Source organism: Camelina sativa, chromosome 16 (genome assembly GCF_030686135.1).
Source record: "Camelina sativa cultivar CO46 ecotype springtype chromosome 16, ASM3068613v1".
NCBI lineage: Eukaryota > Viridiplantae > Streptophyta > Magnoliopsida > Brassicales > Brassicaceae > Camelina > Camelina sativa.
Genome location: NC_141895.1, coordinates 30,095,053 through 30,110,208, shown reverse-complemented (window position 1 = coordinate 30,110,208; position 15,156 = coordinate 30,095,053). Strand labels below are relative to the sequence as shown.

At 33.8% G+C, this 15,156-nt stretch overlaps 3 protein-coding genes and 1 pseudogene across 4 annotated transcripts; 2 read left to right on the top strand and 2 right to left on the bottom strand.

Annotated features, from left to right (window-relative positions):
• The first annotated feature begins 524 nt into the window (after nt 1-524).
• On the top strand, nt 525-2,507 carry LOC104752901 (uncharacterized). Its single transcript, XM_010475158.3, has 2 exons — nt 525-1,056; nt 1,868-2,507. The coding sequence occupies exons 1-2, from the start codon at nt 672-674 to the stop codon at nt 2,365-2,367; spliced, it is 885 nt and encodes a 294-aa protein (XP_010473460.1). The 5' UTR covers nt 525-671; the 3' UTR covers nt 2,368-2,507.
• A 1,709-nt stretch (nt 2,508-4,216) lies between these two features.
• Nucleotides 4,217-5,285, top strand: LOC104752900 (uncharacterized). Its single transcript, XM_010475157.2, has one exon. The coding sequence runs from the start codon at nt 4,411-4,413 to the stop codon at nt 5,008-5,010; it is 600 nt and encodes a 199-aa protein (XP_010473459.1). The 5' UTR covers nt 4,217-4,410; the 3' UTR covers nt 5,011-5,285.
• Nucleotides 5,286-8,456: 3,171 nt separating this feature from the next.
• On the bottom strand, nt 8,457-10,151 carry LOC104754129 (eukaryotic translation initiation factor-like; annotated as a pseudogene). Its single transcript, XR_015583411.1, has 4 exons — nt 10,025-10,151; nt 9,786-9,870; nt 9,303-9,653; nt 8,457-8,865 (listed from the first exon to the last, which is right to left on the bottom strand). The product of XR_015583411.1 is annotated as a eukaryotic translation initiation factor-like (transcript).
• A 2,227-nt stretch (nt 10,152-12,378) lies between these two features.
• Nucleotides 12,379-14,689, bottom strand: LOC104752899 (serine/threonine/tyrosine-protein kinase HT1). Its single transcript, XM_010475156.3, has 3 exons — nt 13,546-14,689; nt 12,902-13,357; nt 12,379-12,789 (listed from the first exon to the last, which is right to left on the bottom strand). The coding sequence occupies exons 1-3, from the start codon at nt 13,990-13,992 to the stop codon at nt 12,520-12,522; spliced, it is 1,173 nt and encodes a 390-aa protein (XP_010473458.1). The 5' UTR covers nt 13,993-14,689; the 3' UTR covers nt 12,379-12,519.
• Nucleotides 14,690-15,156: the final 467 nt, after the last annotated feature.

Here is a 15,156-nt window from a genome sequence, read left to right as displayed (position 1 = left end):
ATTTCACGCGCCGGCACCTTAGACTAAACACGCCAGTCTATATCCACGTCAGTATCTGATAAGCCCATTATTATCTGACGTGGCCGTCGGAATAAAAACAAAACAAGAAGAGCACATCCAATCCATCCAATCCAACTCAATTAACTTTTTCTGTTGTCGTATATTTTTTCTGTTCAAACCTCTTTTTTTTGTTGGCCTAGAAATGCACATTTTTTTATTATATATACAGAGATAAATCTGATAAAATTTAGCAACAACTTAAATTCATAAGAAAGAGTAACAATTTGAAGATTTTATTTTGATACAAAGTGAATCTAGACGCTATTGTGTGATAATAATAAAACGAAGAATTAACTAGTACTTAACCACCTACATTTCACAATTATCTCTCTTTTTTTTTTTGTCACCCACAATTATCTCTAAATACATAAAAGTTACTTGTAAAAAAGAACATTACATTAACGGCGTTATATCTCCTCACCTAATTGAGTATATATACTTTTTCTCATACTTCACATTATTTCACCACTCTGTCGTCATCTTTTTATCATTTTGTCGTTTACTCCGTTTAATTCTCTCTCTACTAAACGTTAAAATCGCTATGTATAAATATTACGTTATAAAATTCTCCGAATCATAGTATTATCATCAAAAGGACAAATAGAATAGAGATGGTGGAGATTCAGGGAAGATTCAAGAGAACTGAGTCGGCTTTCAACATGGCGGCGGCGCGTGTACGTCCGCCGTGTGATAACAGCAGCGGGAGCGATCATTCCCCGGATCTTTCGGATATGGTCGCATCTTTTATGGAGAGAGAGGGACAAAAAGTATTACCGGTGGTGGTACAAGAAATGGATTCTTCTTCCAACGATAATGATCTGGAAGATGTGAATGAGAGGTTAGGGAAGCTTTTAGAAGGTTTATCCGGCAGCGAAGAGAGGATGAGAATAGTGGCGGCGGTGACGGAGGTTGCTGGAACGTTGTTCGTCGGAGATATTAGTTCTTCTTCTAAGCGTCAATTGATGGCTTTTCTACGTAACAAGGGTTTTGATGCAGGTAATATATAATATATATATAAAATCTAATCATCTCACTATATATATAATATTGGAATTTACATTTTTATGTTTTGAAAGTGAGATTACTAGTTTTTTTACTGAATTATGGGTTTATATATAGTTAAACTAAGGGAAAATTACATGTCTTATGTGTAGAATTGTGATTTTTGTTTAATAATTTCGTGATTTTACAAGTTTTGAAGGAAAGTGTTATATCAATTTTTTTTTCTTTCTCTGTGTTTTAAGTTAAATCTAGATTTCGTTCCAGTTTCCATCATAGTTTCATTTCCACCGTTTTTTGTTTTTCATTTCCACTTTTTAGTGTTTTTGATCCAATATTTGTTGTTATTATCATCTAGAACGTACGTACGTGTAGAAGAAAATTTCAATACTTGTAATTTACAAAAATAAAGAATTTAGTTTACTCAACATATCTTTTGTAATATAGTTTGCTCTCAAGTTCCTTAATATTCTGTAGTTTAATATTATCTGTTTTTAGTTAACAAAATTTTTCGGTCTAGTAGTCAAATTTGCTTTTTTAAAGTTCTAAGTAGTAAAATTGGATCTCTCGTACGTGCAACTGTTTAGTACTTAGATTTTTAGAAAAAGGAAACCTAACTCCACTTCAATTTTCACTTGCCGTCGTACTTGAAATACTTAAAGTTGTACGATATGTTTTATATAAAGTTGTACGATATGTTTTATAGTATAAAGTTGTACTTTCCTTTTATTTCACTTGGTTACTTGCAATAAGTTGTTCTATATGTTACTATATTAAATGGCAATTATTAACCCTCACCGTGTTATAGGTCTTTGCAAGTCGCGCTGGGAGAGATCCGGCAAGTACACCGCCGGCAAGTACACCGCCGGAAAATATGAGTACGTCGACGTTAGATGCGACGGGGATCATTGTAATCGGTACATCGTCGAAACAAACCTTGCCGGAGAATTTGAGATAGCCCGACCAACGAGAAGGTACCTTTCAATACTAAGCCAAGTGCCACGTGTCTTCGTGGGAACTTCGGAGGAGCTGAAACATCTCGTGAGGATCATGTGCCACGAGATGAGACAGTCGATGAAGCACGTAGGGATCCACGTGCCGCCGTGGAGGAGAAACGGTTACATGCAAGCTAAGTGGTTTGATTTGTATAAACGAACCTCAACGACGGCAACAAATTACGAAATGGTTGATAGTAATGATACGACGGCGTTTAAGGGTTGCAAGGAAGAGTTTTGGGAAACGAGAGGTCTTAAGGTTATGGTTGGTCAGCTCTCAGTTGCTTTCAACGCTAGTGGAGTTGAAGTGTAATAATTTAAAAATAAAAAGTGTTGAAATTTTTTTGAGTTCTTTACCTAAATGTAAACTAATTTTGGGTTTTGTTTGTAAATAGTGATATTTTTGGTGATTTTGGTAAGCAAATTAATAAAAGAATGTTTTGTTTTCGTTAAGCAAATTGTTCGATATATTTTGTTGTTTGTTTCATAGTTGTTGTGTCGTTGAACAAACTAGCGACCATATTAATTGGTTCGCAGTCACAGTAGCCACCATCGCCTATCAATCGAGCATAGACTAAGTCAAAACGACCATCGGACTGAGTTGCATGATTAAGATGCATAAACCTAATGTTAGAAATCCGTAATAAGGGATGGCATTTCGGGACGGTTTACGATAAACTTACCAAGTCAGATTTGTTTTCGTTTTTGTACATCGTTCAACACAAATCTAGTCAAAGAGACGACTTTTTTTTTATAATTTGAATGGTATTTTGGCGTTTTTCCTTCCCCAAAAAAAAAGAAATATGTGTGTGACTGTTTTTCACGGCAAAGTGTGTGTTTCATTTATATTTTATCATGTTTATCGGCTAATACATATAAATAATAGGGATAAAACTGATACATTTGTTTAAAAATTACACTAAAAATAGAAAACGGCGTTTAATCAAAATCAAAATTTAACATCTAATCTTTTTCTTTTTACAATTGAATAACATATAATTTGGAACGAAGTGAGTACTATAGGGTAACCCCGATCACTTTTTTGCCTTCAATGAAAGGTGGTTTCTCTGACTCAACAACACAGACTTCATACGTTTAAAAGCTGTTTGCTTTCGATTACCAATAGACTCTTTCGACTGTTAAGCCCATTGATATACCGAATTACCGATCATATGGGCCAGTAACGTGTGAAAGACTTTTAAAAACATGTAAAGACAATGGTCAACCACCAATGTTACACACACCAATCAATACTTTAATACATAAATCAGATTGTTTATGGGGGTCAAAAACTAATATATAGTACCAGAAAAGTAGATCACATTATTTCCTCTTACCACACATATAGCAATCGCAGGTACTAGAATTTGTCAAAAACTTATTTTATGTACTCAATTAATTCCTCTGTAAGTTCTCACAGAACTTTTGGTGTTGACCACAAGGTCAAAAACTCCCATCCGTAGAATTTTGAATCTTTTGCAATAGAATTAACCTTAAAACGACGAAGAAGAAAAACAATTCCAAAAAATGCAGGAAAAGATAAAATAACCCAATGAAATATAATGTAATACTAACGTAACACTATAGCAAAACATTTGTGCTCTATTTCTTTTACCAAACGTAAATGCATGATTCTAGGCTTCACATATAATTTAATCGTATTAATAATAAACCTGGAAATTAATCAACCATCATCATATAATTCTTAAAAAAATTACAAAGGAAATTTTAATTTTGCGCAAAAGGAAATTTTAAGTTTGCGCAAAGAAAAAAAATCCAAAATTATGTCAAAAATCAAATAATCTCTTCTTTAAAACACAGATAAGTTTACTTGAAAGAGGGTCAAATGATCAGACGTAATTAAAACAAGAATGATAAGAGAAACATTTGTAATCAGTAATCACCATTTAATAGTGTTTCCTTCCAAATTATTATTTTTCTTTTATTAAGTGTCAACTTACATTTAAAACCAAAAATAATTTCTATAAACTGGTACAATGACACAAAACATTGTGTCACTCTTCTAACATTGATGAAAATTGCTAATCATTACGTGTTATCGGTAACGCAATGACAGATCATTTTTTGGTAATTAAACAAATGTTAGTATGATTTACATGTGGATTTTGGTTTTTATAAACCTATCCATTATCCACACATTTTTATTTCCTTTAATGCCAAATTAAAATTTGAATAAAAAAGTGTACATTAGAAAATAAAATAAAATTAATTAGGCTTTTACCTTTCAAAATTCGTCGTCAAGAATAAAGAAAATAAAAAAGAACCTTTCAAGATTTCAAAGTTTCATCAGACTCATTCCTCAAGAAAAGACTCTTCTCTCTCTCTCTCTCTCTCTATGAAGAAGCTTTGCCGGAAAGGAACCGTTCATCCGTCGCCGGCTGCGGCGATAAAGACCGACGAAGACCAGTTTCTCTCTCTCCTCCCTATAGCTATCCTCTCTCTCGTGGCGGCTCTTTCGGTGGAGGATCGTGAAGTTCTTGCGTACCTCATCTCAAACTCGGGCGACTCGAATCGTATCTCTCACCTCAAGAAAAGCAAAACCCACAAAGCAAGCAAAGAAGATAATAATAAGAATCATCACTCTCCTCTTTTCGTATGCGATTGTTTCAGCTGCTACACGAGTTACTGGGTCAGATGGGACTCGTCGCCGAGTCGACAACTCATCCACGAGATCATCGACGCCTACGAAGACAGTCTTGAGATGAAGAAGAAGAAGAAAGATCGGAGAAAGCGATCGGGAAAAGCTAATGGACGAGTCGAATCTGTCGGAGCGAGTCGACTCAATGAGTTGGGTTCGAGTTCTACCGAGTTTGATGGTGGTGACTCGGTGAAAGATGGGAATTACTGCGGTGAAGAGGCGGAGAAGGAGAAAGGCTCCTCCGTTGGAAAGGTTTTGAGTTTCATTGGTCAGAGATTTTTAGGTGTTTGGGGCTAAGGACATTTCCAAACAGTTTGATAGAAAAAAATGGCTAAATTTCAAAAATGACACAACATGATAAACTATGGTTTATTTTTGTAAAAATTTTATTTCTGGCTCAGAAGTTTGTTTTCCAGAAATTTTATTTTTCTTTCTTTTCTTTTACATTTTCTTACTTTCTTAATTTTTTTGAAGGCTTTTACTACCTGTAAAATTAGATGTTTAATTACCCTGTAATTTTCTAGCACAAGCTTACTGTGTATCTAAATGAAATAAATGTGTATCATAGGAAATAATTTGCACTCTTTAAAGTATTCCCACTTTAACTTTCTCATTTTCTCTGATCAATCATGGAATCGTAAAAATTAAAAGAAAAGGAAAACAACTATAGAATCACAAAAAAAAAAAAAGAGTTGTTGCTAAAGTTTTGATAAAAGTTGTGGTCACTGTGTATATTAAATTCCAACCAATTATCAGTAGTCACTGTGTATGTACTTACCAAAATTAAGCGTCTTTTTTTTTTTTATAAAACATCGTTGTTGCTAAAATTTTGATAAATGTAAACTAGTTCCCCCTGTAGGAAAAAAATACGTAAGGTATTTTTGATGCAATAAGCCAATAACTAAGTTACATACTAACATACAGTATGTTTAGAAAGAGTGTTCGGCGCAGTACGAGACGAATCTTGATAATCCCAAAATCCGAATGACATCAAAATACTACATGACAAATCTATCAATGTAAAATAGTAAAAATTATAACGTCAAATTATTAAACCCAATTTCGAAAATAGACAGATGAAAAAAGAAAATTATAAAGTCATACGACTTATGAGTTAGGCCATATATAATATGAAGTGAAACTATATGGATCATGAGTTAGGCTATAAGTATAATCACGCACATACATTACATACAATAATAGTTATATGCATGTCCAAAATATCTGGTGTGCCGGCCACCACCACCAACAAACACTTTTTATGCTTCCCATGAACATGAATTGGTACAATTACGTTAAAACATCACCTAACTATTTGGAATTTTATACTTTCATTATTCTCATGTATATAAGTCCAATGAAGATTTAGTTGATATTTCTTTTGTTCCAAAGTACAAAAGCATAATTTTAAATTTAGGTTACTACGTCAATAGATCATATCCCTAAATATAGTGATTCCACACCCCAATTTAATAACATCTGGATATCTCATTTTGAATGTTTTAGTGGACGATCGAGTTCAAGATTGTTCATCACAAAGTATCACGATTGCATAGAGATTCGGTCGAATGCTTAATCAACAAATACAATGAATTGGTACTTTGATCCTGGAAATGAGCATATTCCAACATCGAGTTTCACGAATAAAATACATAAATAAGAGACAATGTGACTCTTGTCTCGGTGTAACAACACTTTTCTCGACATAAAAAGATGGTTACCAATACTGTATGTGGGGGTATTTAAATAGACACTTTTAAAATATATATATATTTTCTTGAACCCGTCCGCTTTTGAATATCAAAGATTGCTCTAAATACATTTCGAATCATAAACTGGGACATACACCCCTAAAACTGTAACCGTAACCAAATTGAATTTAGGTTCAGTTTGCTTTCTTCTCGGTACGGTGTTTGTTTATCCTTAGTTAATGTGGTTGTGGTTACTAACACTAGGTTTTTTTTCTTTATACCTATCAGTGGTTAGACTTATTATTGATTGTTTTAATCTTAATTTTTAGTGTAGTTTAGAGCTTAGAAGAAAAGATGTTTGTCACGGCATGAGACGTGTTTGAAAGGTTTCTATTTCGTACTACAAAAGTCAATACGTTGTCTTTGACTCCGTCTTGCTTTTGGTTATCACGAGCATCTTGACATTTTATTTTATTTTACATCTTGACAGTCTATATACACTTATCGTCTGAAATATTGTCAAGAGTCGTGAAACATGTCAATTTTCTTTGTATAAACCAGCTTCATTTGTCGTGAACTAGACCATGAAATCTTTGAATCTGTAATAAATTTAGGTCAACAAAAATTGGTTTTTTCCTAACAAGGTGAAATATTCTTGACGACGTTGTGTCTTGATAAAAAGGGCCAAATGTGAGATGATAAACTTTACCTAATGAGATGATTAACTTTGAAACTCTAATATGGTAGAAGAAAAAAGATAATGGTTGAGAACACTGACCCAAAGTACTATAAATAAGTTGTCAGAAGTTTATCGCTCAATGTGCCTGTCTGACTTTTTTTTTCTCACCAACGAACCACCACTAAGATTTGCTAAAACTTATTGGCGTTATAAAGTTAAATAATCATACGAGCTATATACCATTAGAGAATATAGACGAATATTTAGTTATCATAAGCATGATTAACCATGATTAACCATGATTCTTTAAGATTTCACTAAAAATATAATTATTAATAATATAAATTAACATCAAAGCTAAGAGATAAATAAATAAAATATAGAATTAGGTATGATTAGTTATAACTTATGTGCTTGTTACTAGGAATCTTTAGACTATCTTCTCCCTTTGTTAAGAAAACTTGCTTTGGTAGGTATCTATTGTTATCATATCACTTCACAATCAGTCGAGTTTCATATTATTTAATCAACGCTGAATCAATAATAAAGGGATTTGAGGTGATACATAGGTCGTGCTTACGTAGTGAGTGAACTCTCATATACATATCGTTGAGAACTTTACCTCTTAGTGTCTATGTATAAATTTTGGCCTCTTTATTATGATCTTAAATGATACACTTATGTTTAGCAAAATGATGTTCATTTAGAACAAGCACATGGATGTTCACTTAAATCAGCGTAACGTGATTAGGTGTAATTTGACGTCAGTTTATTTTCTAAGATTCATACTTCTATGGAAGTTTGATCATCACACTGCTACCAACAAATTCAAACTCTTTGGAACCCAACAGTTCATCTTACACTTTTTTAGAACAATCTTTATTTTTTTATCTTTTGAAACTATTTTTGCTTAGATTTGTGTCAAACTAGGTAAATTTCAGTAATATTAAGGAAAAAAAAGTCTAATACGCTGAACATTCTCAAAATATTATAAGAACAACGAGGAAATAGATCATCTTTAATTACTGTGAGAAGATAACTATGAAAAAAACATGAATAAAGAATATGCGATGTAAACCGAAACCAAAGTTAATTGATTCTCGGCATTTTTTTGTTACCTCATATTAACAAACACATAAACTCCTTGGTCAGTTGGGTCTTGGGCATTTTTTTGTTACCTCATATTAACTCCTTGGTCAGTTCAACGATTACTTTTGCGCACTCTAGTTTGGCTTCAAAGAGAGTAAACAAAGAAGCTACGAGAATTTATGAGCTCAAACTGTTCTTGGTGAGTGATCATTAGTTTATCATCTTTTCGGTTTCTTACTAATAGCAGAAACTCTCTCACTATTATATAGTCGTTGGAAACAAAGTTTTTGCTTTTGCGTTTCTTAAAATGCATATTCAAACGCAGTACAAGTTAATAGAAGAGCCATGCTGTGTCTTGATTATACTCGAAAGTGAATAAGCATAGGCATTACATATGATGTTCTAAAGGGTAGTAGGATGACTCTTTCCCGCTGGGAATCCAATTGTTTGAGCGCAGATCAATGATATCCCGAACTAGAAATTTTATACGCTTATTCAATTGAGGATGACTGGAGAGACTCTTTAAACGTCTGCAAAAGTAATCGTTGAACTGTTTTGAGCTAAAGCCTAAGGATGAATCGACAGATTTCGAACCATCAAGCTTTTTGCCAACAGTCTTGAGAAAGACACAGACGGCTTCAAGTTTTTCCTCTGATGGACACGTTTTCTCGTCATCCCCCCCCCCAAAACATCCTGTATAATAAAAGCAAGTTAAAAGAGCAATTGTCATAAATACCACTAAAATTGGTTTTTATTCCAAAAATAGCACAATTTAGTTTTTTTTCCAAAAATACCACAAATATATAATTTTTTCTAAAAATACCACATAATTGAATTAAAGTTTTAATACTAAAAACTAATCCCTAAATTCTAAATGCTAAATCATATCCTTAAAAACTATACCCTAAAACTAAATATGTCAACCCAAACTAAAAGAAAAAAATTACATCTTTAAAAATCAATTTTTGTGTTTGAAGTAATTTTGGAAAAAAAACTTTTGGTATTTTTGAAAAAAAAAACTAAAATGTGGTATTTTTGGAAAAAAATTTTTTTTAGTGGTATTTAAAGAAATTTCTAAGTTAAAATGTGTACTACTAACAGGAATCATAGCAGCAATAATAAAAGTTAACCTGAAGAACGTCCAGAACATTCTCTTCTGAAATCTTCTGCTTTAAAAACAGCTCACCAACCAAACGAAGATTTCCTAGAGTTCGGAGTTTCAACAACCTTTCCTTGTCTTTCCGTTCTTTCTTCTGATCTGGCGCGTTCATCTTTCTAATCTCATCGCTTAATTCATCGGTTCCATCAAACACCATTTAAACTTTCTTCAGCAAAACCTTCATGAATGTGATCTCATCACTAGCCATAGGCTCAGGTGGAAACTTAGGCAGTCTGTTATGAATATCATAGCACAATTGAGCGTACATAGGGCAAAAGGTCGGCTCAAGGACGGCTTTGTCAAAAATAAGTGTTGTCACACGCTACAGGAAACAAAATTGCTAAAGCTGATTAATTAGGTTCGTTAATTGGACACTTAAAAATCAATGTGTTAATATATATATATATATACATATATGCCTTAATAACTAATTAATTAAGATGAGGGCATGCACCTTTAAGATATCAGGAGTAAGGCAAGAGCGGATAAGATGGCTAGTGAGACGAACATATTTCTCTTCGGCTAACCTGCTCATTATCCTGGCCATGCAAAAAAAAAAAAACAAAATAACAAGCTAAATCTGATCAAATTTGATGTCTGGAAGATAAATACAAAGGCTGATTTGAGAAATCAGAAGTCGAAATAGTCTGCAAAAAAGAAAAAAAAAGTAGCGGATTGAGGAATTAGTTGTACCAGCTTTTTTCTTCCAAAGCAAATGCGTTATATGTTATCCAATCTTGTAACAATACTGTAGATCGGAAACAAACCAACGTAGCATCATCTTCTATGTTTTTTTCTGTCATCTATGATCCTGATTACGTTTTGATGCAAAGACTAGAACTAGAAGAATCTGAAATATATATAGAAACGAGTGGCTAAAGCATGGTGGAAACGTGTCTAATATAATATTGATAATGGGTAAATATTCCCCATGCGTCAATGTTTATAGAAAAATTGGACCTAGATAACTGAATCGTCGGCGACCGAATGGCTAGTTGAACATTGGAACAAGTACAATGTGAAAAGAAGTAAATATACATGCAAATGTCTTAAATGAATATGAGAGTAATTGGTTTAGTTCCCCATGTTTCTTTCTTAATCTTATTAGTTGACGTTGACCCACTGTATTTTTTTGACAACAGATGGTTCAAATTAAGCCAACCATTTTCACATCGAGAAACACGACTTCAAGGTTTAGCTTTTGCTTTGCGGTAGACCTATACCTCGTTTTCATGGCAAAGGGCGGGGAAGTGCGAACTGTGGCCACATCTATGAGAAAACCAACCTTACTACGTTAGGCACTTCAATTAAGCCAGTCATGGCCTGGAGTGTTAATTAATGACTGAGCGCAATGTGCGCAGCTCGAGGTCTCCGTTTTCCACCGGAATGGTTGAAGATGATTCTCTCTTCTCCCAGATGGCTAGGGATTTTGAAACCTATGATGAAAGGGCAAACAACATTGTGTGAGACAGTGAGAGGTTTAAGGCCCTTGAGACTAGCAACCAACAAAAAAAGGAAACATGTCCAAAGTAATAAAAACATTAAAATGATTAAGAAACAAGTATAGGAGAAATTCTATTGTTTTTTTTAATTCTGATTAATAAACTATGAAATTAAGTATCCGTAAAAGATTATGTTAAGTCAAATGTTTCCAATTTAAGTTCATAATTAACCTCTGAATCTAAGTCACCGAATTTCTCTTTTTCAAGTATATCATCATAGACTTCTTAATTTATTCTTACTTAATTATCCGACCAAATTAAATCAAGAGTTTATCTAGCTACACTTTATGTACTAAGAGTATTTCTCAACATCAAAATCGAATATGTCCATTCCACTATAGTTTGTAGCGAAAATATGATCGTTGTTCACACAAAATACATGTCGTAACAAGGTCAAGGGAAATATATCACTAGAGCATAGAATTATATCTTTATTATATCAAGGGAAATATATCACTAGAGCATATAAATATATCACTAGAGCATACATGTTATTTTAGAAATATATCTTTCTTTTGATTAGAAAGGGAAAAGAGCTATAAAAGACATTCAAATATAATGCTTATATATATTATTCATAGAATTATGAAAAAATTGGAAAATATCCACTATTCTTATATAATGCTTATATACATTATTCATAGAATTATGTATGTGTGGTAGAGTCTCTAATTGATATACTGGCCGGGTTCTTTTTCCAGACGGGGCGACTCTGACGGGGACCATAAAATTACACTGTTACGGCAATAAATCTAACACAGATCTGTCACTGCGTTTTAAGTGATAAGCAAAAAGAAAATTTAAAATAGATGCTGGAAATTTTTGGCGATTATCGGAGTTCTGTTTCATTTGATTTTTTCTGTTGCTGCGACAATGGCAGCTTTTATTTTTTCGAAATGTATATCAATCTTGGGCTTTTTATTTGTGTCGCAGTTGCTCCACCTGCGATTGTAAAAAGAACGTGCTCATTAAATATATATTACTATTATCTTAATTATTAATTTTTAAAAAATTAAAATTTATATGATAAGATAAAGTTTGGATTTCAAATGTGAAATTCTATGGCAATTAATTAAAACGCAATATATGGTGTCTTTACATGCTAAGTGGCCAGCATTTGCAGCATACTTGGAGGAGAACAAGATCGACATCAAGAATTTATTAACTTTCTCTTTATCTCTAGTTTCTTGATAATTTGGCGTGATGTGTTTATACCGAACCACATTCTATTACTTATGTAAACAATATCCTTCATAGTTGGCTTTTTTAGCCAATTCCTTATACTTGTTGACCAAAAAAAAAAAAAAAAACCCAAAACGACTGATCCACCTTATCCAGTGGACTACATCGTAAAGAATGTTATTCTTCAACAAATCGTGCACTTGATTGTAAATCTAATGTATTTTGTTGTTTTCGTAAAATAATACAACACCGAAACTCTATTTTCTCGACACTAACGTACGTATTATTAATTTTGTATTTCAATTCCTTTAAAATGAGAGACCATTGATTAATAAGTATATCATTATATAACATACAAATTAATTAGCCTAAATACGTGTATATCATCAAATCATACCATCACATAGATGCAATATACAATCAAGTAACTAGTGAAAGAAAATTAAGAATTGTAAACTTTGGAATGAGATCAGGTTATAGATACTTAAAAACAAGTTTGATCTACTATGCATTTACAGGAACAGAAGAGGAAGGAAATGGTGAGCTAATGGTCGAGACGCAGCCTTTAAGGCGATCTAGAATTTCGTTCTTTGTCTTCGTGAGGCTTGCGTGTGACGTCAAAGGCAGTCCTTCTTTAACACACTCGTCGTACTTCTCTAGCACTGCCACTATGTTTGAGAAGTCTGGCCGCTTCGACGGATTCTCTGACCAACACCTCTTGATTAGGTGAGCCAGTGCGGGTTGACAGCTCGCTGGCAATGGTGGTCTCTCGTTCTGCCCATTTAAAAGAGACCGTAATTTTTAATAACTTGTATGCCAAGAAACCAAGACAACAATCTTTAATGTTAGTCACAAACGCCTCTTGACGGTAGTAATAAAGACTGACCTTTTCAGCGACTGCGAATGCGGCTTGCACGGGAGTCATGCCTTGAAACGGAAGCAACGCAGTGGTGAGTTCCCATAGAACGATGCCAAAGCTATAAACATCGACTTTTCTAGTGTAAGGCTTCTCTTTGATCATCTCTGGAGCCATCCATCGATACGTTCCCATATTACCTTTAGCCTCTCTGCATTGCGTTTCAAGACAAGAAGTCCCAAAGTCTGCAACTTTAACCCTCATCTCGTCATTCAAAAGCAAATTGTTGGACTTTAGGTCTCTGTGGATAACACCTTGTGAGTGAAGATACTCCATTCCTCTTGAGATGTCTAGGGCCAGTCTGAGTACAGTCTCGATCGAGAGCGAGTAAGGCTCTTTCTTGTTTAGGTACATTCGGAGGTTTCCTTGTGACATGTACTCTGTTATTATGCAGTATACCGGCGGTTTCTTGCACGCTGCTATGAACTATATACCAAAATAAGAATATAATTAGTGAAACTCTCATAATACAAAACAAAATTGAAAGGTTAGAGAGACATATATGTTCTAAAGACAAAATCTTTGCTCTGTTTTTTCTTTTTGTTCTCCCACCAAGATTGTAAATTTGTATAATGAAAGGTTTACACTTTGAGAATAAGATGAAGAACTCAAACCTGAACGATGTTAGGGTGAAAGAGACGAGAAAGTAGGGCAACCTCGGACTTAAATTGTTGTTCGAGCTTAGCCCTTGTCTCTTCTTTGTGTGTTGGGATCCTCACCATCTTCACAGCGACGGCTCTTTGTTTGTAGATCCCTCTGTAAATTCTTGAGTGTGCTCCGGAAGCAAATTTATTTCCGATAAAGAGCTGAGAAAGATCCGCGGTCCATTCTTCTCTTTCGCCTTTAGATGCTTCCCATGTCTCCACGTTCTCGGACTCGAGGATCATAGACCAAGATTCCATACTGTCGAATCTCTTCTTCTCCATCGTCTCTGCTTCTGCATACCGGTTTGTTTTAGAGGAAGACGGGTGAGAGGGTAAAGGTGGGAGGGAAGGCTCTGGTGGTAATTTGGATCTTAGAGACCACCGTATACGAAACGGATTGAAACATGAACTAGACATGGTAAATCAAGTAGAATTTTTTTGGCTTGGATCACAAGGTAGGTTTTGAAAAGCAGAGGATCTTAGGGTTAAAGATGTGTTAAACTAGGTATTTCCTTCTGAAAGTATGAATAGATTTCAGGAAGTGCATGAACTGATTCAAAAACATGGGTTCGATAGGATCTCCCGAGAATTTAGCCGCCGTTTCATTAATTTTCTTAGGGAAACAAAAACAAGAATTTGTGAAAAGAAGAAGAAAAACTCAACAAAGAAGTTATGAAGACAGAAGAGACTTAATGTCAAAAGGATGAGACTTTTACAGGAAGGAAGCAGAAACAAAGAAGAAAACAAATGGGTTTGATCATCGTCTGTTTTTTTTTTTCTTTGCCTAGTAGAAGAACAATGATGAAACTTTCCGGGAAACTTTTCCGGGGAAAAAAAGGACACGAGAAGAAAGAAAAGCACCAGAAAGTTTTGGATACAAGTTGAGTTTTGGAAGTTGAAGAAGAAACTAAGTGAATAAGGAACGGATCCAAAGTATGAAAGAGATTTTCAAAGGTTTCTCGTGATTGCTTCGTTCAAAAGTTTGCCTTTTAATAGAGAAAGAGTTGTATTTATATACTTTTTCTCTTTGAGAACAAATCAAAGGATCAAATCGTGTTCGGTTCGTGTTTAGTTTAGGAGTATATTATATTGTCTCGTCATCGTAGTCAATGCCAATGGTAACGAGTCGCCAAGATACCGACTTAAGTTGCTTCATCTTATTGGCTCGATAATGATAAACTAAAAGAAAAAATAAACACTAGGATTTATTTGGATATAATTTCCGATTACATTTACGCTTATTTACACAAATATGTCTCGAGGAACCATTCTTATCCAGTTATCTTATAATTTATAAAAACAAAAATGTATAAAATTATAGATGAAAATCGAGTTCAGAATAGTCAAATAGATATTGTTTTTGTTAAAATAACCTAGTCACCTAGAAAATTACATATGGTATGGTATTCATCAACTTCTGATGAAAGAAAAAGATCGTTAGACTGTATATAACTATATCTAGTTCCACCATCAGATTTATCTGGTATTTTTTTTTTATCAAAATTTTGTTAAGATGAAATATACGTTGTAACTCTACATAAATTTACTTTTATTTTATTTTTATCATCGGTTGGTTATATA